Here is a 22,272-nt window from a genome sequence, read left to right on the forward strand (position 1 = left end):
CTTTGGGCAGTGGCACTTGGAACGCAGCGGCGGCTGCGCAGCTTTGCCGCATGGTCCCCGGGGGCCGGTTCGCCGCCGCGGCCGCTCAGAGGGGAAAAATCACATTTGCAGCTCCATCCCTCCATCCCCCTCCCCAGTCTGGAGCTTTTTCAGAGCCAAAGGAAAGAAAAGGCCGTGGTCTGGCTTCCCTGCCTCCCTCTCCTCCTGCCCTTTCATTCTGCCCTTCCCAGCAGCTGCAAATGGCTTTGCCTGCCAACGCTCGCACTCATCTGTCCCTGCGCCTTTTCATCTTGCACTGCCCCCTAAATACCGGAGCTGGACGGCTTTGGTAGGTGAGCAGGGAGGGAAAAGGGCTTTTGCTGGAGCAGACGTGTGGGCAGGTGAGCTGCAGAGGCCCCTCCTGCCGACAGAGAAGCCGGCTGCTTCCACTCAGGCCGGCACAGAAGCCGGGGGGAGACACTTGGCACTGGCGAGGGGGACAAAGGGGCTCGGCAGGTCCTCAGTGTCCATGTGGAGATGATGGAGAGGCATGCTGGGTCCACTGTGAGGCATCCTGGGGGTGACATCCCACACTGGTGCCATTCCTGTTGTGGTTTTTCACACCCAAACTCCGCAGGTTTCCCTCCTCCCTCAACAAGGGCTGCACAGCCCCCTCATGCCATGTCCAGTATCCTGAAGCTTTCGAGCCAGGCTCTGATGAATGATCTTGTCAGCAGTGGATGCACTCAAGTGCCCACAGCCTCAGTGCTCTTCAAGGAAAGCTGCAGCTCCACTTCCCAGCCTCTCCCTTATTTATTGCCTGGAGAGACACGGGGTGGGGAGATGGAGGGAAGGGACAGGGAGGTCACTGCCAGCATCCTGTTGCCCCAGGGGCCAGCACAGCCTTGCAGCTGCCCCAGGGCTGTGGGTGCTCCCAGGTTTCCTGTGGGTGAAAATGGCTTTTCCACAAGTGGAGAAAGGAAGGACAAAAAAAGACTTTTGGCAAGTGCCTCGACCTTGGATGCACCTGGATATGGGGGCAGATAGAGTGGGAAATTTGGGTGCTGGGCTCTGCCCAGGGCTGCACAGGCTGCAGGGACAACTGGGAGCCTTTGAGTGTGTGTGGGGGAAGAGCCATGAAACAGATATTTCCCATTAGAAAGATGGTGAATTCTCTCTTGCAACACTTTGATTCTGAAAATTGCATTTACTGGGCTGAAGATTCTTCAGTGGCAGCATGGGGCCTCTTGGCCACCTGCCACCATCCAAGGGTTTTTCCCAGCTGGGCACATGGTACACATTGTCCCATGGCCATTGCTGCTTCCCCACCCTGCAGCCCACTCCATGCCACCTTTCTTGGGAAAACCAGCTTGGATCCAGCCCCACTGGAGCACCTCCTGGCCCCTCCACCTTGGTAACCCCATGGCCAGACTGGCTCAGCAGCCACCCACATCTGCCACGGCATCCAAAGTGGAGCTGTGCATCACCTTGCAGGTTCACATCTCAGTTACAAAGGTTATTTTAAGTGAGGAGCCCTTCTTCCTCCTCCTCCCTGGCTGAAGCAGGCAGTGTGTTGCAGCAGGCAGTGGAGGGGCCCCCCTCCTGCCAGGCAGGGCTGGCTGAGTCAAGGGAATAATTGGTAGGTGCTTCTGGAGTGCCATGAGCAGAGGGCACTCACAGCCTTTGTTTATTGACTCTTGATGATAATGAATACTTCCAGAGATAATTATTGATTTTCTGCATTTGCAGTAAACCTGTTTGGCTGGGGAATGGGCAGAGCAGTACCATGCCAATGGCACGTGGAGGTGGGAACGGGGCAGATTGGGCAAAACCAGGCTCTGGCTCTTCCTGTGCATACAAGCCAAATAAGAAAAAAAATAAAATTCAACATTTATAGAAAAATATTTGTGCAGCTCCAGGACAAGCCCAGCTTTCTTCTCTCTACTAGGGGGAACAGATTAAAATTTAATCCTAGTTAAACACATTTTCTCCTCTCCCTCTCCTCGGGTACCTCCTGCACATACACAGCTTCATCCTGCTGATCCCTTCTTCCCTTGGCCCTGAGCTCATCCTCCTCAACAGCAGCCAAACACCCACAGTGGGTGTTCACCAGAGCAGGGACCCCTCTCTTCTCTCCATACCACCAAAATCAAAGCCTGGGTGTAGGAGGGGATGAGGTGATGGGGCCCTTTAAATGTGGCAGAGGATAAAGCAGGAAGAGGGATAGCTGGAGTTTCCTGAGCATTCCCACCTATCCCTGAGCCAAGTAGGTCCCATTCACATTTCCATGGGGTTTTTACCCCAAAAGGGGCTTTGTGGGGCAAGGGGATCCTGGGTGCTTAATTGTGGGGTGCAGGAAAAAAAATCAACGAATAAAATCTTCTTCATTGAGCTAAACTTCAACAAGGTGGTTGTAGGGCTGCAGAGCTGGGTGCAGCAAGGGGGGCTGGGGGCCAGCAGCCTTGGGAAGAGCCTGGTTTGCAGACCCCCATGCAGAAGGGGGAAGCCCAGGCTCAGCCCTTTGTGCCACTAAACTACCCTCCCCCCCCAAATAACAGAAGAAGAGCTCTCTAAGGAAGAGAGTTTTTATGTTTTGTATTATTTATATTTTATTTTATACTTTTATATTATTTATATTTTATTTTATACTTTTATATTTTATTTATTCATTTTGCTTTGGAGAAAGTTGTGCAGTTGTCCTCCAATTCCCAGTTTCCCTGTTCCCATCCCAGAACTCGCTCTCTCTGCTGCAGTTTATTGCACACATTTGGGTGCAAATGTTTGAACCTGGCAGAGACCCATGTTACCACTGGGGCTGTAAATAACCCGGGGTGGCATTTATGGCAGTCCTACAGGTTGGGTAACCCACAGCTGCGTGCTGCTGGCAAACAGTGGTCCCACAGGGTGGGCAGCACCTGCAAGGGCTCTGGGGATGCTGCAGCCGTGACCACCCCCGTGGCACCAGCCCCACAGGTCCCTGCAGGACCACTGGCAATGCCACGGGTTAATAGACACACTAGAAACAGCATTGTTTCTGCTTATGATGTAGTGCTTTTTCTGGGTATCTTGTAATGCTTTCTCAGGCTGTTTATTTATGAGACAATTTATTACAGTGCAGTTATTCTATAGCAGTGAAGTCTATTCCTGGGAGCCTCCGTTAACCGAGCCAATTGCTTAATTGGCTCACTGATGTCTCCACAAGGTACGCCAGGAGAGAGGGCTCTTGTAACGATCGGAGCCTCCCTCCTGCCCACACGCCACCCGTGCTGCTAATTTAATAGTGCAAACATTTATTATTCCTTTTATTTGTGAGTTAACGTTCGGGTGATTAGAGCAGTGGAAGGGGTGAAATGCCCTGGAGTGCCACGAGGACTCTGGTGACAGCTGGGAGTGGTTGGACTCATCTTGCAAAGCCCAGGGGATGCTGATGCCTTGTAGGGTATTTGGTTAATGAGCCACAAGGGGAGGGTTCGGGCTGACAGTGCCAGTGAGGCTCCTGCCTGACCCCCACCCCACAACTAGGTCATTCACCAGCAAATCAGAGACCAGGGCATGTGTGTGCTCACACCTGATCTCTCTTTGGTGAGCTTAATGTGCTCTGAAGGGAAAGAGGTTCCTAATGAACAGGCTGTGTGCTACAGGAATGACTGGAAGGGCCACAGGAAAACCAAGCTTTGATTTGCTTGGGTGGGGAGTCCCTGTCCCTGCCCAACTGCTGCAGAAGAGTAATGGCCCAGTGGTGGCTGTTCTGGGGAGGTGGGTGCCTGCTGTGTCTGCCATGGGTGCTGTCTGTGCCCTCCCCAGCCGTGTTTTCACAGCGTGGCTGATCTAGACCTCTCAAGCCCTTTCCCCTGCTCCCTCTGCTCTTTCCTGACCGTGACAGTCCCCGGAGGGCCCCCACTCTGACACCTCCTGCCCATGGTACAGTGTGCCCTGGGCCAGAGCAGAGCTGTAGCTCCCAACCAGCCTTTCCCAGCCGTCGCCCTTGGGCAGTTTCCTGGGGGGAGCAGCCTCCCAGCGAGCATCTCTCCGCTGTGCATGAATGTCGTCCTTCCCTATCAGGCTTTTAGGCAATGTCTGGCAGAGCTGACAGTGTTTCTCTAAGCCCTGCTGGATCCGTGCCTGCTCCCACTGCCGCCACTTTCCCAGGATCCGTCTCCAGCCGTCCGTGGCCTCTCGGCACAAATCCCGCCGGCGCTGTCCAGCGTGTGCCGCCGAGGCTCTGGCTTTGTGATTCTGAGTGGGGACACAGCTCGGGGCTGTCTGACCCTGGGTATCAGTGGGACAGAGCCCTGGCACTGGGAGTAGGAAGCAAAACGGGGCATGGAAGGAGGAGTTAGCAAACAACGCTGCCAGAACAAGCCTTCTGCTAATTTTGTGTTTATCGCAAAGAAGCGATTAAGTTTCCCTGTGATTTTCCTTCTTCTCCAGCTCCCACTGCCTATTGTTCCGGGCTCCATTATCCCCCCGCCGCTTACATAAACGTATCATGCGGGTTTCTGAGGCACAATAGAGAGAGTCTCATTCATCCAAGGTCACCAGCTTTTACTTGTGCTTCAAAGCATCTGGTAGAAGAAGCATTTTCTCCTAAAGACGTTTTTATTGTACTCGGTGCAGGGGCTGAGGAAAATCTCGCAGCACTGCACTTGCACCGCCCCAGCCCTTCTTCCCTTCCCGTGCACCCAGTCCCGGCAGGTCAAATCCTGCCTTGGAAGGTGAGGAATTGTTTTCTGTGCTGGTTGGGACCCTGCTGTGGGATTCCTCAGCCTGCTGCCACGCAGCCCCAGGGCTGCGTGCTCCATTCCAGATAAATGGGAAGGGATGGGGAGAGGGAGGAAAGAAAGGGGTTGTCTTCCAAAATCTTTCCCATATGGGTCCTGGTATGGACAGAGAGGTCTCCATGGCCTCCTGCTGCTTTCTCCCCCAGCTCTTGGCTCCAGGCTCTCCCCTGTGTCTGGCTGGGACTGGGCAAACACAAAGGTTATTGGTAACCTCTGTGGGGGGACAGGGACTTGCTCTGCCCTGGAGGGTTTGTGCCCCGCAAAGGGCAAAGCGCAGAGGTGCCCGCCAGCCAGCAGCGAGCTGGAAGTGTCTCCCGTGCTGGGGAACGTAATGATGGGATGGCACAAGGACAGTCCTGGGGTCTGTGCGGGGGTGGGAGCCCCCCAGAGCCACCTGGTCGGGGCGAGCAGCGAGGCGGCCCGTGGTGGCGGCGGGGAGCGAGCCCCTGCCGAGCGGGGCCGCGGGTCCCCCGGAGCCGCCCCCTCCCCTCCCCGGGCCGGGCTCGGCGCGGCCGCTCCGGGCGCAGCTGCGGCGGGGGCGGTGCCGGGGAGGGGACGGCGGCGGGTCCGGCCCCTCTGCCCGCCCCGCCGGCACAAAACGGGAGGCGGGGGCGGCCGGGGCCGCACTTCCCGCAGCGGGCCGGGCTGCGGGCCGAGCCGAGCGGGGCCGGGCCGGCGGCGCGGGGGATGTAGCGCTCAGCACCGCGGACAGCGGCGGGGCCGGCCCGCCGTGCCGGGGGGCCCGGGGGCCATGGCCGGCGTGCAGCAGGGCGAGAAGCAGCTCTTCGAGAAGTTCTGGCGAGGCACCTTTAAAGCCGTGGCCATGCCGCGACCCGAGAGCATCATCGTGGCCAGTATCACCGCCCGCAAGCCGCTGCCCAGGTAAGGGATGCGGGGCACGGGAGGGGGGGCTCTGGGGGACCCCGCGTCCTGCTCGACCTCCAGCCCCCTCCACAACATCAGGAGGGTTCTGAGTGTCTCCCTACCCAGCCAGTTAGTGGCTGGACGACCCGGGGGATCCTCTCCATGCCCGGGGCAAGGGGATGCTGGCTGGCTGAGCCCCTTCCCCTGCTGTGCTCCGGAGCAGGGCAGGTTTGGGAAACTTTGGTGGTGCTTGGAGTCCAGGAACTGACTGCTGCACACCAAAGGGAGCACAGTGAGGGTATGGAAAGTTCTAGCTGGGCTATGGAGGGAGGACAGTGGGGGGGGCATCAGCCAGAAAGTGTGGCCAGCTCCATCCCTGCCGAGCAGAGCCCTGGGGTGTGTGTCCTGCTGGTCGTCTTGTCTCTGTGTCAGTACTCCTTCATCAGGGAAGGTGAAGCCTGGGATGGGGAACAGCCCCTCTTCAGCTGGACCCTGCCTTGTCACGGAGGGGAGGCTGATACACCACAGGGATGTGCAGCCCAAGGAGCCTGGTCACTGCCATGGACCGGGGCAGCTCTGGGGCTGGTGTCCCCCTGGTCCCACAGCCAAGCAGCCTTGGCTTTGCACATCTGGTGCCTGCCCTGTCCTCCTGCTCCAGGGAGGCTGGTGCCCCTCATGTTTGCTGGAGGCTGAGCAAACCCATGAAACAAGGCAGGGGGACTGCAGGTACCCCCTGAGCCACTCTGCCGGGCTGTCACACGGGCAAGGGTCCGTGTGGCTTCCTCACAAGCATGTACAATCTAATTTAAACCAGCTTTATTTTGCTGACTGTCTCAATATTGGTTAAAAATACCCTCTTTGCACTGCTTTTATAAGGAAAGGAGGCTTTTGCTTGTTCTCTTCTCTCTTTGGTCTGTTTTTAACACTGCTGGCTGCTGTTCACCTGGTGTGGGCAACAACCCAAAGTTCCGTGGAGGTGATGGATCTGTAGAGGAGAAGGGCTTGGTCTGCAGTGGGTTGGGTATCAGGGGCTCAGCCTGTACTAGGGAATAAAGAGCTCATGGGGAGAGAGCTGTTTCGGATGCTTCCCGTGCCAGTGGAGGCTGAGAGCAACAATAGGGATGGGGGTCACTTCTGCCCCTGCAGCCCAGCTGCTGAGCATGAATTTTTTCAGTCTCTCTGATTTCCATTAACCTGGGTAGGAAAATGAAAAAGGCATGGCTTAAGCTTCCGAAGGAGAAGAGCAAATCTTGTTTACACAGGCAGCGTTTGCAGGGCTTCAGCCTTTGTGAGGGAGAGGAACCACAGTGTTGTTCTCCATCCCTCGCATCGGCTATGGTCGGCACCCAAAGGGGTTGTTGGCAGGCTGGGTGCTGGCTCACACACACACACTCCTGCCTGAAGGTGCCTGAATGAGCCGTGCTGCTTAAGTATCTTGCAGTTGGAGGTGAAATACAGCAATAAATTAAGGTATTGGGGAAATACAGCCAGCCTGGTGCCAGGAATGATGCCCGGCTCTAAACGGCAGTTCAGATTGCACGGACATCCCGGTGGGGCTGAGCACGGCAGCCCGGGGTGTTTGCAGCTCCATTAAAAAGTTCCCAAACGCGTGTACCTCTCTGTTCTGCTGGCAGTGCCGGCTCTGGCAGGAAGGGAACTGTCCATGCAGTGGCCAGGAGCTCTCGGCACGCGATAAAACGGACCCGCCGTTTGCACCTCAGCACTGTCAGACCCTGCACGACGGGGTCCCCAAGCCGGGGTGTGCCCCACACAGCTGGCCACGGTGCTGCCAGGTCCCCGTGTCAGTGGAGCCCGGCGCCTTTTGTCTCCTCGCGGCGTGTGCCGCGGGCCGGGGCTATTCCCTGCGGTGTGGCCGTCTGTGCCGCTGCCCTCGCCACACGTGTCCAGCGGGGTCAGCCCGGCGGGGCTCTCCCCGGGACCCACGGGGCACGTACTGCGCTCACCCCTGTCCCCAGGCACAGAGGGTCTCTGCTGCTCGGGGGGCTGACACCAAGGGCTGTGGGGACAGGGAGACTGCAGTTCCCAGCTCCTCTCATCAGGGCTGTTGGCTCGGCTTACATCCCACTCTGCTAGGAGCCCGAGGCTGCTGTCTGGGCAGGTTCACGCCTCCAGGGGCTTTGCAGCGGGTCCCCATCGGGGTGCACAGTGATGTCCCCAAGCTGGCAACAGGCTCGTAGTCCAGCAATATCCAGAGCCAGGCTCCTGCTCCCCATTCATGGTGAGAGCAGACCCATGGCTTGCAGCAGATCCTTTCGTAGTGGCCTCTGTGCCCAGCTCCACTCTGGGTTTGTTTTTCCTGAAGGTTTTGCTGCGCCACTGCTCCGATCGGCCTTTCTTCCCTGACGATACTCCCGGCTAATTTAAGAGCAAATGACTGCGGTGCCAACAAGCAGAGCGCACCAGAGAGGAGGTGGGGAGACCAGTTAGCCAAATGAAAAATTAAGATGACCATCTGGATTCCTGTTTTCTCCCACACTTGACAGCTGGTCCCCTGAAAACACCCTGCCCTGGATCCGGCCCCGCGCTTCCCGCAGTGGTGGAGACGTTGGCATGGTTTCTAGGCCAGGGCTGCCCATCTCCTCATCAGTTTTACTGTCTGACTCTGAGCCCTTGTGGAGTGCCAAGGGGCTCAGCTGCTGCATGGGGGTCCTGCCAGGAATCCCCCCAGTGGGCATAGCCCAAAGCCATCCCTGCTGGGTGCCCTGGGCTAAGGGCTCAGTCCTGCATCCTTGAGGGGCAGCGGTGGTGTTCCCAGGACAGAAGGTGATTTTTTTCCCCTCTTTCCAGCTGGCTTTGCCCTTGCCCCATCCCTCAGCACCACCTTCCTGCTGGTTCTGGAGATAAAGCTTCTTCCATTGAAATTCCCATCAAGCTCTCTAGGAGCTTTGAGGGGTTAAAGCTCTGCTAAACCCATGGTTCATCCTGGAACAATAGAGTACATTAACACCATCCCTCCTCATCCTGCTGGGGCTGGGGTGGGGCATGAAATCCGGCCCCCAACACAGCTTTGTGCCCAGAGCAGGGCTCTGCCAAAGTAAATGGATTATTGACCAGTTTGCAGAGTGAAAGGAAAAAATGAGGTGATGGGGAAAAGGGCTTTTCCAATTAACCTTTTCCCACACAGAGTCTGGTGAGGCTTCACTGTGCAGGAGGGGGTGAGGGACTAGGTGGTGTGGGGAGGCTGCGCAGGGCTGGGGCTGACTCCACACTTGCCTTTGCAAGAGATTGCTCCAGCATATGCAAAATCCTAGTGTGGGATTTGAGGGGTGGTTTGTGTGCCCAGCATGCTGGGTAGAGATGGAGTGAGGGACAGGGACCACCTATGCTGCCCTGAGCCCCTCTTGCTGAGCCAGGGTGCCCTCACTCCCTCTCATTGCTCCATAAGGATGGGACTTTGGCTCTTGTGAACCTGAAAATGCTTTTTAAATCTCCTGCAATAAGGTGGCTCTGCCCAGCCTTTGGTGATGTGTGTCACCACCACACTCTAGCCCCATCCCCAGGATCCCCTTTCCTCCCTCTTGGCTGAGCTTTTGGCTGCATCTCTTCCCTGGCCATGACCTCTGCCACAGCACAGCGGCTGCGAGCTCCATCCCACTCGGCAGCCTGACTTCTCCCAGCGCTGCTGCATATTCCAGCAGTGCCTGTGCCAGGAACCTGAGGACAGCCAGGTGGGAGATGCCTCAGGGTATCCTTGGGACCCAGAGGTGATGGCAGTCTGGGGGCTTGCGGGATTCTTTTGGGGGTGTTTGCCTTCCCTGCTCCCACTCCACCAGCCATTGTAGTGTGGTATGAGCTGCCCTGTCCCCCCAAACTCATCCAAAATCTACTTTGAGGGCAGTGCTGGAGCTGGGAGCTGTGGGTGCTGGTGTTTGTTCCCGGGGCAGCCAGTGATGCTGGGTGAGCTCTGGCAGTGCTGGGGGAAAGGAGGCTCCTGCCTCCCTCCCTGCCAGATGGTCTAAGTGGGTCACACCAGGGCAGTGCAGGGGATTTGTGCTTTAACCCTTAATCCCCCGGGATGCACCATGCACGGAGGGGGAGGGAGGGATGTGTTGCTGGAGTGGGATTAAGTCCAGTTTCACCACCTGGTTTGCCATTGAAGGTGATCTCGGAGACAGGTCTGGGTGCTGCTGCTGCTGCTGCTGCTGCAAACCTGCTGGGACAAGGGTGACATGTCCTCCCTGGCTGCACTGGGACGGGGTGGGAGCAGTCATGACACTGCGGTGCCAGGGGACACAGTACCCCAGCGAGGGCAGAAGGCATCTGCCATTCTCGTGTGGCCTTTGCAGTGACTTTTCACCATCCCAGCCTCTGGCTTCCCAGCCACCTTCAGGTGGCCCCGATCCCCAGCTCGTCCCCAGCGGGTTGGCAGCCCTCGGGTATCGATGCGGGGTGTGCCGCTGGGGAGGAAGCCCCGCTGGCAGCCCTGCTGTGCGGATGGTCCCCCACTCCCGCTAATCCTCCCCCTTGTTGGTCGGGCATCTGTTCCGCGGGAAGAGGCGGCGGCGGTGCCGGCCGCGCCAGCCGCCTGGCTGCCATCTGCTCCCTCCGCTCCCAACGAGCCCGAGTGCTAATGAGCCCGTGGCCCCGGCCCAAGAGGGGGGAGAGGGGCTTGAAAAGAAAAGCGCAGGGGGAGAAGAAAAGCCCCTTCCTTGGAGGGGCTGTCAAAAGGGAGGCTTTTGTCTGCCCCTGCCCTCCGGCTCCAGCTGGACGGCGATGGGAGCGGGGAGAGCTAATTAGGCAGCTCGGGAGCTGCTGGGAGGCTACGGGCAGCTGAGTGAGGGGAAGAGCAGGGGATGCCCGCAGGATTCCCTCCCTGCTGCTCGCAGAGCCTTCATCCTCCTCCTCCTTCCCCCGGCCCTGTCCATCTGCCTCTCCACTGGACTGGTGCTGGGCACCGTGTCCCTGCTGGCCTCCCTGGTGGGGTGAGGGACACCTCTGTCCCCACCTCTGTGAGGGACAAGGGGATGGAGGTTCCTGCCAGGGCTGGGTGGGATGCAGTGAGTGCCAGGCAGCACAGCCAGGCTCAGCACCAATGGGTGCCTTAGCCAGGTGTGCTGTGCTCCAGTGTGGGAAGGTGTACAAGCACCTAAGGATTCAGGGAAAAGGCCACTGGAAGCCCCTGTAGGAACCCCAAGCTCATGGATGGGGCTTTCTTAGTGCTACTGGGGTACTCCCAGAAGTGCTGCCTCTCCCCACCATACCCCTGCTGTGACCACGTGGGGCTTTGTCGCCTTCAACTAAAAGCTCCCCAAAGTGGACGTGAGGCTAAGAGTTGTCCCCAGACCAGCACTGCAGGGACTGGCAACCAAAGGGGTGCTGGGAAATATAGTGGTTTTGGTAACAGGTCATTTCTGACATGTAAAAGTCCATTTGAGAGCTCTGGTGAGCTCTGCTCTGGGGCTTCAGTTCCCATGGTCACCAAAAGAACACGGGTACAACCTGGCCCAGCTGCTGAGGGTGAAGGTCCACAGCACCTGGTGGGGAAACACGGGGTGAGGCTCTCCCTGAATCTGGGACTTGCTGCTGCCCCATCTCTGAGCAGGGGGGAGTCTGGGGCCTGCAGTGCCCGTGATGTGCCAGGGGAAGCACCGTATCTGATCTCTTCAGATGAGGGATGAAATCAGGTGGAAGGAAGCAAAAGGGGGGAAACTCCGCTGGCTGGCTGGAGGATCATTTTGTAGAAATATTTGATTTCATCCTTGAACAAAGCCACTGCAGACACTGCCCTGGCTGCCAGGCAGCCCCTCGTCTGCAGATGCCAGAGGTGTGGGTTTGTGAGTGCAGCACTGGTGGGGTCTGGCACTTTGGGGGGCTGTGCTGGCCATGGGGTCTCCCCCCAGCTCAGCACCATCCCAGCACTTGAGTGAGGCTGTTTCATGGATGTACTGAAGTGTGGAGAACCAGGGCAGAATGTAGCAGTTTAGGGTCTTACAGGGCTGGGGTCTTCTCTGCCTGGCTCAGGGAGAGTTGGCAGATGCCCCCATAGCAACACTGCATCCAGCCAGCCCCCATCCCTCCTTGTCTCCCATCCCTGGAGAGGCCAGAGAGCAGGACACTTGAACCCTGCACACGCGTTCACACCCCTCCCACGACATCCAGCTAATGAATATTTAGGGCTGTGGGGCCCTAAATAATAAATAGCAGTGATGACCTTGATGACAGGGATTGCTAAGAAGCCTCTGCCCAGCGCTGGGTCCTGTGGCTGCTCTTGTCTCCTTGCTGTCACCGTCCTGCCCCCACCATCCAGAGCAGCCTGTCCTGCTGTGGCTTGTCCCCAGAAAGGGCCTCTGCAGACCCCACTCTGTGTGTGTGGAGGGGTCCCCACTGTCCCTTTGGGTCCCTGGGCTTGGGAGATTTCTCCTTCCAGCAGGTCATGGCTGGAGCTGAGTGCGTCTCTGCTCAGACCCATTCCAACCCCTTCCCACACCTCCATGTCTGGCAGCTGCACCTTTCTATACGCTCATTTTTCTATAAGATGAACTTATCAAATGCAAACCCTGCGTCACTGAAATGAAATAATTTCGTGCATGATCACCCTTTCCTTTTCTCTCTTTTTTTTTTTTTCCTCCTTTTCTCCCTGCGGGCTCTGAAACCTCTTCATCCCAGCAAAGCCTGACCCAGGCCAGCAAATCCCACCTGTTTTGGCTGCAGGGGGTGCCAGGGATTTGCTACAGTCTCATGTCTGGTGTGAGCCCCTGGGAGCTCTTTGCTGTTAGGAGAGTGTGGGTCTGCTGAGACCCACAGTTCTTCCCTGCCCCATGGAGACCCACACACTGCTCCCATCCCCCTTGATCCTCCTATGGCCCCAATCCCTGGTGGTGCCATCAGCTGGAAAACAGGGCTGTGTTCGATGCCTGGATCGGAGCCCTTTGGCATTCCCAGCAAAGGGCAGGGACAAAAGCCAAATTCCGGGAGCCAGTTTGCCTTTGCAGCCTTGCTTAAAGATTTTATAGGTGTGGGCAAAGGCACAGAGGTCGTGGTGCCTGAAATCTGGCAGGAGCAGTGGATCCCAATGGCACAACATCCCTACCAGGCCTTTGCTGTGGTGCAGATCTGGCACATGCCAGGGGGATGGACCAACGCTGCTGGCAGTGCCCATGTCTTGCTGCCACCATCACCTGGCAAAGGCCACAGAACCCTCTGCGGGACACCGGGTGCTGCAAAACTGGTTTCTCTGTCAGCCACTCGAGCCAAAAGCGCTGACAAACACTGGGAGTTTAAAAATAGCAGGTTTTTTCGCACGCGGCGGGAACACTTTCCCTGCCAGCGCAGCGGGGACTGCAGGAAGGGCTTATAAAAAATAATACAAGCGAGGAAAAAAAACTCTATTAAAAACTGTACTGGTGTTTCAGGCAGGCTGAAATGAGTCCCTGGTCTGGAGGCAGCTCCACCAATGACCCGTTTAACACTTCATGTTTAATTTATGTCTCGGGGACATATGGAAGAAGAAGCAGCTGCTGCCTTACCCCAGACATCTCATTCACCCCTGAGTGGGTGCCTAGGTGGGCAGAGGGGACACTGTGGGAAGGGCCTGCTGCCTGTGGGGCTGCTCTGCTCTCTCCTCCCTGGGGCAGGGTAGGCTGTGACATGCTGGTATGGGCTGCAAGAGCCTTTGTGCTGCTGGGCCACAGGGCTGGGGTGAGGTGCCCACCTTGCATGCAGGTGGCTGAAAATGCTCTCAGACCCATAGGCAGTGACAAAAAAACAGGTTTTCTGTGCTGGTAACACCAAATTCCAGCAGCGCATCATCCTGCTGGAATTTGATGGGACTTTGGCAACGAGCTGGTTGTAGTGAATTTATCTCTGAGCCTGCGTGTGTTCAAGGGTGACTAGAACAGAGTGGGGTAGGAGGCTGGGATTTTAGCTACATTACTGTCAGGATGAAGAATTAACCACTGCCCAGCAAGAGAAATATTTTTGCATTAAGAGAGATTTCACAGTTAAAGAGCTCCTGCTGCATTAATCTGTGGGTCAGCTGGAGCTGCCGTACAACCCCCCCTGCCCACCAAAGCTGTGCAAGTGTAACACCAATCTATAATAGCATGTAAATATATCTTAGCTTATTCTCCACGGCTCCATCGGCTGCAGCCAGCGAAGCATTCCTGCTCTACCAGAGTGGGCCTGGACATGGCTGTGGCATAGTGGGGGTGGGAGGCAGTTTGGGATTTCGGCAGATCTACCCCTGAGGCTGGTGTTTTAACTCGGGGAACCTATTGCCTACCAAACGTTTGCCTTCTTCAAATCCCCCTGCTCTGCTCAGAGCCCAGCCAGGTTTGTTATGATGGGGAGAAACAAGACAAGCGAGGTCAGCACTGCTTCTTCCAAGGGATGAGGTTTTAAATCGCCGGAAAACTCCAAGACCTCCTGTGCCCACGTGTCGCCTGCCCTTCCTTGTGTGTTAGACAGGGTCTGTGGTTATCTGTCACCACCCACCCCATCCCTGCCTTTGTCTGCCCCATCCCTGCCTTTGTGTGCCCATCAGCCACGCGTTGACCGGGTTAAAGGGCGATGGTGCGGGGCCTCCAGAGTGGAGAGGCAGGCGGATAACACGTGCCGGGAGAGGGAGGTGCAGGGGGCTGGGTGGGCACCACCAGCAGAGGAGGAACAAAGAGAGCTGCTGGTTCATCCCTGCAAGGGGCATTTGCAGCCTGACTTGCCGGGGAGCGCTGGAGCCCATGGGCCGTGGGCCTGGCTGTACCCTGTGTCTCATAATGGAGGATGAGCTTGATCTCCTGGTGAGCTCCTCTGGCCATGTCCTTGCACCTTGGCAGCCTTGAGGGGTCACTGTGCGGGCTGAACTCTGCAGGACACATGATATACTGGCTGCACCCCCCCCAGGATCCCAGGACACCCCTGAATGCAGGGACTCAGTTGCCTGTTCTGTCTGATTGCTGGAGAGGTTGTTGGCACAGTTTTGGACTAAGTCCTTGTGTTTTCCTGAACATTTCCCACATGTGGTTCAGGAGCCAGTGAAGGCGAAGGATGTCCTTTGTATCTTTTGGAGGGATTTGGGATCTTTTGAAGAGTCCAGACTGGCAGATGCAGCTGTTTTGTGCTTCAGGCACGTGCCTGTCATGGGATGTGCTGGGGCCATGTGGCTGTGCCTGGTGGCCAGGTCGCTGTCCCTGTCCCTGCCCTTGCTGTGAGTGTGGAGCATCCCAGCACCTGCATGGACAGAGCTAAAGGCACAACACTGGCAGCACATGCCAGTGGCAGGTTTGGCTCCCACTGTTTTCTGCCTTGTGGCAGTAGTTACTACCCCATTGCCTTCAGAGCTCCCCACAAGTGTTTTTTCCACCCGCAGCCCCAGGTTCCTCATCCCCATCTCTCCAAGAGGGCTGGGATGCTCAAGGGCTCTTGGCATGGGAGCTGTGCTGTGGGGACGGGTGGGTTAATTTTGTGGTGGAGGCTTGTGGGCCAAGAGCTGCCTGCCGGCTCTCTGGGCTTCGAATGCCACCCAAGGCACATCCATCCCTGATTAATGGAAACTGAAAAGCAGGATCCTGAGGACCCGTGGCTCCCCTGCCCCCCTCCCTGCCTCCAGCTGCCACTGCCAACCCTGGCCCTGCACTGCTGCCAGGTTTGTCCTACATGGAGCGGGGAGTCTCACCCTGCCTTTCCATGGAGGAAAAGCAGGCAGTGGAGCCCACAGTCACAGCCTGAGCTGGTGCTGGGACACAGCCACTGCTCTGCTCCCCCCATTCGCCCTCCCCACCACATTGGTATTGATCTGACCTGAGCTCCCTTTAATGTGCTGTGATTTCTTTCAATTAGGCTTTGAGCGAGGTCTCTGCGACGTTCAATAGAGCTGGACCCGGCACAGAGCCTGGACCAGCACGGTCCAGAGGGAGATGCTTGCGGATGCTCCCCCATCCCTGACAAGAGCATCCAGCCATGTCATATTTTCCCCATGTCCCATGAGGATGATTCCACTGCTTAAAGGTTGTTCTTCACCCCCTCTGCATCTCCCGGCTCTTTCCATTCACTGGACTGGTGGCTTTGCCACCCCAGCCCATAGGACAGATTTCAGCATCGTTATCTGGTTCACCTTCCTAATTTAGATGAGCACTGGGCCTGCATGGTCCCCGCTGCTCTGGGCAGGAGCAGCCTCTCCTGCCAGGTGGAGCTGAACCAACCCTGAGCACCCCTCATCTTCCCATCCCCTGCAAAGCTTTCCCCTTTCTCCTTGGTGGCTGTCATCTCCTGGGGGATGTGCTTAGCCAAGTCAGGGCTTGGTGTCACATTGTTTCTGGCAAACTAATGGGCAAAGTGCTTGTTTCCAGAGATTGTGTGGAGCAGAAATCCCTGCCCTTCATCTCCAGCTGCAATTACAGAAGCCAAGTCGATGCAGTTGATGGTAATAGGATGGTAACACTGTCTGAATTTGTATTTAATGCTGATTCCAAGGGTCTATAATCTTCATCAGCACCACATGACTTTTTATAGAACAGAAAAATGTGAGAGCGGTTAATGAGCTGTAATTCTGGAGAGCTTCTGCCTTGATTGGGACTAATTATTTTCTTTATAAAAATAATTAACCATCCACACAACCTATAGAGTGAAAGGCATGTGGCATTAATTAAACCATGCGGTATTTTCAATGCACCTTTATCTCCTGTTTCCCAGCACATCCCAAATAGACGGTCACACACTGCAGAAAGCCGGGCTGGGCACAAGCTGGCATCATGCAAGGGCTTGTGCTGGGCATAAAGGACAGGTCCTGAGTGAGGGGGCTGCATCCAGATCCCACTTCTGCAGCTGCCTGGCCCTGCATGTACCACAAAATTCCTCATTTGGGTAGGAAAGGCTGTTTTGGGTAGGAAAAGGTGACAGTGCTCATGTGTGGGCTGTCTGTGCTGGGTGCAGAGGGGACACTGGGGGTGTCTCTGCTCTTTTGGCTGAAGAACAGCCAGTGGGACCCTGGGGGAGCACAGGGGTCTGTGGTGTGAGCTGTCACTCGATGTGGGGCATCGGGATATCCCAAAATTAAGGTGGTTGCTTTACACAGGCCAAGCCCTTGTTCTCCAGCGCTCTGAGATCCCAGGATGAGTCCCAGGCGAACGCGTCCCAGCGCGGGGTCTGTGCGTGCTTAGACACACACTTACATAATACATAATTGTTAACAAAACTAATTCCTCTATTTTCCTGGAGGTATTCTGAGAACTAATGAATATATTTGCATAATCTTGATTTTGTTTATGAATAATTCCGGATTATCCAAATGTGAATAACACCGGGGTTTTGCCACTCTGGATTGCCTTTCAGCTGAGGATAGCAAAGCATTTTACAAATATTAGTTCAGCCTCACAAATCCCAGCAAGCAATAAAATTATTATTACAGCCAATTAAAGATGGATGGGATGAAAACTGAAATGATCCTCTGCAGCCCTTCCTGGCAGGGTCTGCCATGGGGACCCACCTGCCTCTTCCAAACATTCCCCCTAGGAAACAGCAAGCCAAAAAATATCCCTTCCTTTCTTTTTTGGGATGATTTCAAACAATATTCACAGTCGCAGAATGGTGTGGATGGCTGGGGACAAGACTTGGGAGCAGAGGAGGAGGTTTGTTTCAGGCTCTGACCCCCACGGAGCCCTGGGTGGTGCAGCACTGATCACTCCAATGACTGCCACGTGGCAGGGATGGCACAACCGTACCAGCCCCTCCCTCCTTGGAGCAGAGCAGGAGCGGAAAGGTTTCTGTTTTCCCTCCCAGAAACTCTCCTTAACTGAAAACCTCCTCACCAGTCCTTCCTGCGTAGGTGGCACAACCACTGAGGTGTTTGCAACAGGACCAGGGGGTGTTACAGGGAAGGAGGATTGGAGTCAAACCAAACCCTCCCATCTAAAGCAGCAATTTGTGAGCTTCCCAGCTCAGCTGACATAGCAGTTGTGAGACAGGGAGGCAAAGAGCCCTTCTGGCCACAAAAAACCCCCCAGTGTGGGTGTTAAATCCCACTTGCCACCTTCCTTCCTGGGCTGGGGACATTGCAGGCTCATCTCTCAGCAGCAGAAATCCGTCGCTTAATTCCTTTCCACGGGAGCTAATTGCTGCCCACGCTTCCCCCCACGGGAACATCTGCTTCTTGCAGTGTCACTGAACCCTCCTGGCCCCGCGTGGCCCCGGCAGTGCAGCCCTGGGCACCGTGGGGGGATGGAAGTTCAGGAGATAAGCCCCAAATGGGAGGATTTCCAGGGACCCCTCCTGTGCCAGAGCTTGCTCAGGTGATGCCACTGAACACCCATGCTGGGACACCCGTTCAGATGCACCCGTGGGTCTGCCCTGGGGGGTCTGAGCATTTTTTTAATGTTGGAGTTATTTCAAGCTGAGCCCTTGGGATTGCTGTTCACTAGGTGACACCATGACTGTGTCCCAGCACACATGGGACAGGACACATGGGACCCCCTGAGTGAGTCAGTGGGTGGTTTATTAATGGCTTGCAGTGACCTGAGTGTCCCTGTCCCCACCCTGGATGGACGGATGGATGGAGGGATGGGGTGGGCAGCAGTCAACCAGAGTCATTCCCAGGGCAGCTCCACAGCCAGGCTGCAGTTGCATAAACAGGATGGTTTTTTGGAGTTATCCAGTGTTGGGACTTCCGGTATGTTTTCCCCTCTTCTTCCAGTGGTAATTCAAAAGAAGTAAGGAGGAAAAAGCTTTATGTGAGTGGCAAAGGCAGCATTTCTGCTCCAAGTGGATCTTCTCCAGCCGTCTTCTCCTTGCTGCTTCCAACGTGCCTTATTACTAATTCATTTTTAAAGTGATCTCTCAGTGCTCCCAGGAGCTCCTGGTAAATGTGTGCTCACAATTCCCTATTTGATTAAAATTTAACGAGCTGTTATTGGCAAATACACTATTTCACTGCTGTTTGCCATGCCAGATAGCAAGGGTTTTGGACAAAGGAGGGAATGGGTGCATCTGATGGTCCCTGGAACAGGGTCTGGCACTGTGCAGCTCTTGGGTGTGAAGGTGCCCTCTAGCCTGACCACATTGCAGATAGTGCCAAAGGGCTTCTTTTCTAGGATGTCCTTCAGTTCATTTTTTTTTTTAAACCCTTCCTAAAATGTTAAGCATCATCTTCTGATGCTCCTCAGCTTCTGGCTCCCAGTGTCGTGTTGGGAAGTGCCCAACCACAGCCACTGGGTTCCCTCCCTCTCAGCCCATGGTCCTGACCTTCATCCAGTGTGGTTTTGCCCTGCAGTGCTTGTGGGAGAGAGTTTAATTAGAAATTTGAGCTCAGATCCAGACTTTTCCTAATCACAAGCTCTGCAAGGGCTGCTTCAGGTTGCCCCCATGCCTGGCCATCAGCTCTCGTCCCCTTCACCCAGGAGCAGTTGCCCCCATGGCTTTCTGAGGCTGCCTGGGGACAATGGCAGGGACGGGGTCTGGGAGTGCTGTTTGTGGCCTGCCAGGAGGAGAGCGGCCATGAGGCTATGGCAGGTCTTAGCATAAGCTCTCAGCCCCAGTCCCTCCTCACACCACTTCCTCGGTCACTCAGGAGCCTGGAGTCCCCCAAAACATGGATCAGGGATGTGCAGGATTGCTGTGTCATGGGGCAGCATGGCGATGTCGGCACTTCTGTCTACATTTGCAGGCACCTGTGACAGCCAAGGCTCCTCCTTTCCTATTTCCTGAGTGAGAGTAAAACTGGCTCCTACACAGACATGGGAACCCGCAGGGTATTTGTCTAAGGAGGAGGATTTGAGGACAGGAAAGGCACAGGATTGTCCCCCTGAGAGCAAGCCTGGCTCGGCAGTGTGCAGGTGCTGACGGGCAGGAAGCTCCGCAGGGACCTCCGAGCCGGCAGCGTGGGAGGCACAAGATGCCATAGAAACCATTGAGATGGGGCAGCAGTCCAGGTTTCCTTTAGAAACGACGTGCCCATGTGCCATATTCCTCGGGTTTGTCTCTGCAGTTGCTGGCAGGCAGACAGCAGAGCCATCCTGGATTGCTGGCAGCGAGGAGAAGTGACTCCAAGCCCTGCAAGGTGACCAGGTGCTCAGGAAGGAAGTGGGACAGGGAAGGGGGGTCTTGGTGCCCCTGGGGAGGAGGAGATCCAGCCGTGGGGAGCAGGGAGAGGCTGTGCTTGCCCTCGTGCCTGACCCTGCCTAAGGATGGTCCATGGAGGCACTGCTTTCCCCTGTGGAGTTTTTCCCTCTGCCAGGGCCATCCATCCTGTGAGCCTCTGCCACTGCCAGCTGGTGCCCAGGACAGAGCCCTCCCCGTGGGCTGCAGCCTCACAGAATCCCCCAGAGCATCTGGCACTGGTTCTGTGCCGCTACCGGGGCCTCTTCCAGCAGGGAAGCTCCTCTGTTCTGATCTAACCACGCATAGTAAATCAACTGCTGGAAAATAAAGAGCCAAGCTGCTTTTTTGGCCCGGGATGTGCCAGGAGCAATTGTTAAACCTTCCTGGAGTCCCAGAAGGAAAAGGAGCCGCTGCTACATACAGGCTTGCAGCAGGACACAGGGTTCCCAGGAGCAGGAGGGGGAGGCGAGTCACGACTGGCAAAAATTCGATGAAAAATGTATATTACAGAATTGTATTTCTCTTCTGTGTTTAAACTGCCTCAAGAAAACCACGTGCTTTTCTGCAGCTGGTGCCTCTGCTGATGCACAGAAAAAAAAATAGCGGAGAGAAGATTAAAATTGAACTGGCTTGGAGTCTGTGTAATCAAGGAAAATATCTCGGTGATTTGCTATTATAATTTTCAATAACAAACTGCAGGGCTCCTGGTGCACTAATAATAACGGGTTGAATGAGGTGGGGAAAGAACCTGCCATGGGGTGTTTGTGTGTGTGTGTGCTTGTGGGAAGCACTTACAATATTCCCCTTCTCCTAATTTTGAAGAGGTATTTTTAGTGCGTATTTTAGAGAGCTTTACATAAACACATCTGCTGGAGTTTTTTCTGTGAGATATCTTTACAACACTCTTTTTCTGTCCCCTCCCTTTCCAGGGACAAGGGAACAGTTTGACTGTTTTCTTTTTCAATCAGATGAGCAAAGCTGGAGGCCAAGAGAGAAAATCAAAGGGTCATTTTGCCAGCGCCAAAAGGCTTCTCAGCCCCAGGGGTGGGTTTTAGAAATTATTTGAGCAGCTCAGACCACCCTCACTGAAGCCTGGGGCAGAAGCACATAGGATGTGGCCATGGCAGAGAGCCATGGGGGTGTGGGAAAGCAGGGATCCTGACCTACCACCTGCCCTCTCCTGCACAGCTAAAACCTCCAAGTGAGGAAAGGAGAGGAAAAATGAGGTATTCCATCACCTGTCTGCGCACTTTTCGCATGTTACTCAGGAGAACTGGTGAGAGCATCCCTGGTGCGAGCGGCTGTGGGTGCACGGGTTTCTCCTGCTTACCCTCAGGATGCCTGTGTCCTTCCACAGGCTGATGTTCCCAGTTCCCAGGCCAGGCATCCATCCATCATCATTTAATGCCAGTTAAACATTCACAGCTATTAGGCTCATCAGAGATGCTTTAACCTTTTTTTGTTTCGGGGCTCTGGTTGGCTCGAGCTGCTCCTGCCTTTTCACTGGGGGCTATAGAGAAGATGGGAACTTGGAGCCGCTCAGGGCTGAAGCGGGGAAGGTATTAAAGTTTCTATACTGGTTTTCCAAGATCCTCTGCCCTGAGCTTGGAATTGCTGTCAGTGCAGGCCTGCCAAGTGCAGTCAGTGTTCGGGGCCTCTGAAGTGCTTGTGTTTGCAGCCGGGTGCATCCAGCACCTGACCCAGCTGTGTGTGCAAAGGAAAATAAAGGATGGGGAAAAAAAAGGGCTTGGTTAGCATGATTCGGCCCCAGTTTGCTTACACTGCTGCTTGCAGAGCAGCTGGGAAAGGCAGAGGGGATGGGATTGCTGGAGCCCATCCTGGGGAGGCGACGGACAATGCAGCTGTGGGTGGGGACATGGCCTGGTGCCAGGGTCCGGCAGCTGAAAGGTCACTAGCAAGACAATTTTCCTGCTCCTGTCTCCTCTTGAGATGAGTTACTGCGGGGAAAAGGCTGACTGATAAAAGCTTTGTGGCAGGAGACTGCTGTGGGGCTGGGACAGAGGAGCTGGGCTGGGACACTGGAGCCTGCAGGCAGAGGAGGGCAGTGCCCGGCCCGGCAGTGCCGGGGTGTCAGCACACAGGGATGTCAAGTGCACACCAAACCCTCGCTGGCTGCACGTCCCTGGGAGGCCAGAGGGGACGGGTGTCACTGGGCTCAGCTCCCAGAGGAGTCTGCGTCACCAAGTGCCACATTTCATGGCCTGATGCGATGGCGCTTGGCCATGGCATGAAGCATGGCGGCCTGGGATGGAGGGATGGAGATATTTGTGAGTTAGCTCTGCCCCCTGAGGCAGAGAACGCCTTGTGTCTTTGTCCCATCCTCTCTGGAGGGTGCCAGGATCCATCCATGGGCAGGAAGGGCAGTGGTTAACTGGCCTCCATGGTGCCTCCACAAACTGAGGGTGACATCCCTTCCCCAGGGAAGTGAGGCAGGATGGTGTGGCCTCAGGAGATGGGGCTTTGTGGGGCACTGCTGGCAGTGGGATTCAGAAATGTAACATGCCTTTAGGAAAGGCTGGTGGGAAGCAGTTCAGGCATCTTGCAAAACTAAACAGGGACCTCCCCATCTCACAGCAGGCTG

The 22,272-nt window shown here is 55.8% G+C and overlaps 1 protein-coding gene across 4 annotated transcripts in view; it reads left to right on the forward strand.

The window, feature by feature from the left end:
- Nucleotides 1–5,437: 5,437 nt before the first annotated feature.
- Nucleotides 5,438–22,272, forward strand: part of SRRM4 (serine/arginine repetitive matrix 4) — a 48,626-nt gene continuing 31,791 nt past the window's right edge. For all 4 annotated transcript variants that reach the window (XM_032705809.1, XM_032705810.1, XM_032705811.1 and 1 more), the window contains exon 1: nt 5,438–5,642. In XM_032705809.1, coding sequence (XP_032561700.1) covers nt 5,512–5,642 — 131 coding nt within the window. In that variant the 5' untranslated portion in view covers nt 5,438–5,511. The remainder of the gene's footprint in view (nt 5,643–22,272) is intronic.

The sequence above is a fragment of the Chiroxiphia lanceolata genome, chromosome 18, assembly GCF_009829145.1.
Source record: "Chiroxiphia lanceolata isolate bChiLan1 chromosome 18, bChiLan1.pri, whole genome shotgun sequence".
NCBI lineage: Eukaryota > Metazoa > Chordata > Aves > Passeriformes > Pipridae > Chiroxiphia > Chiroxiphia lanceolata.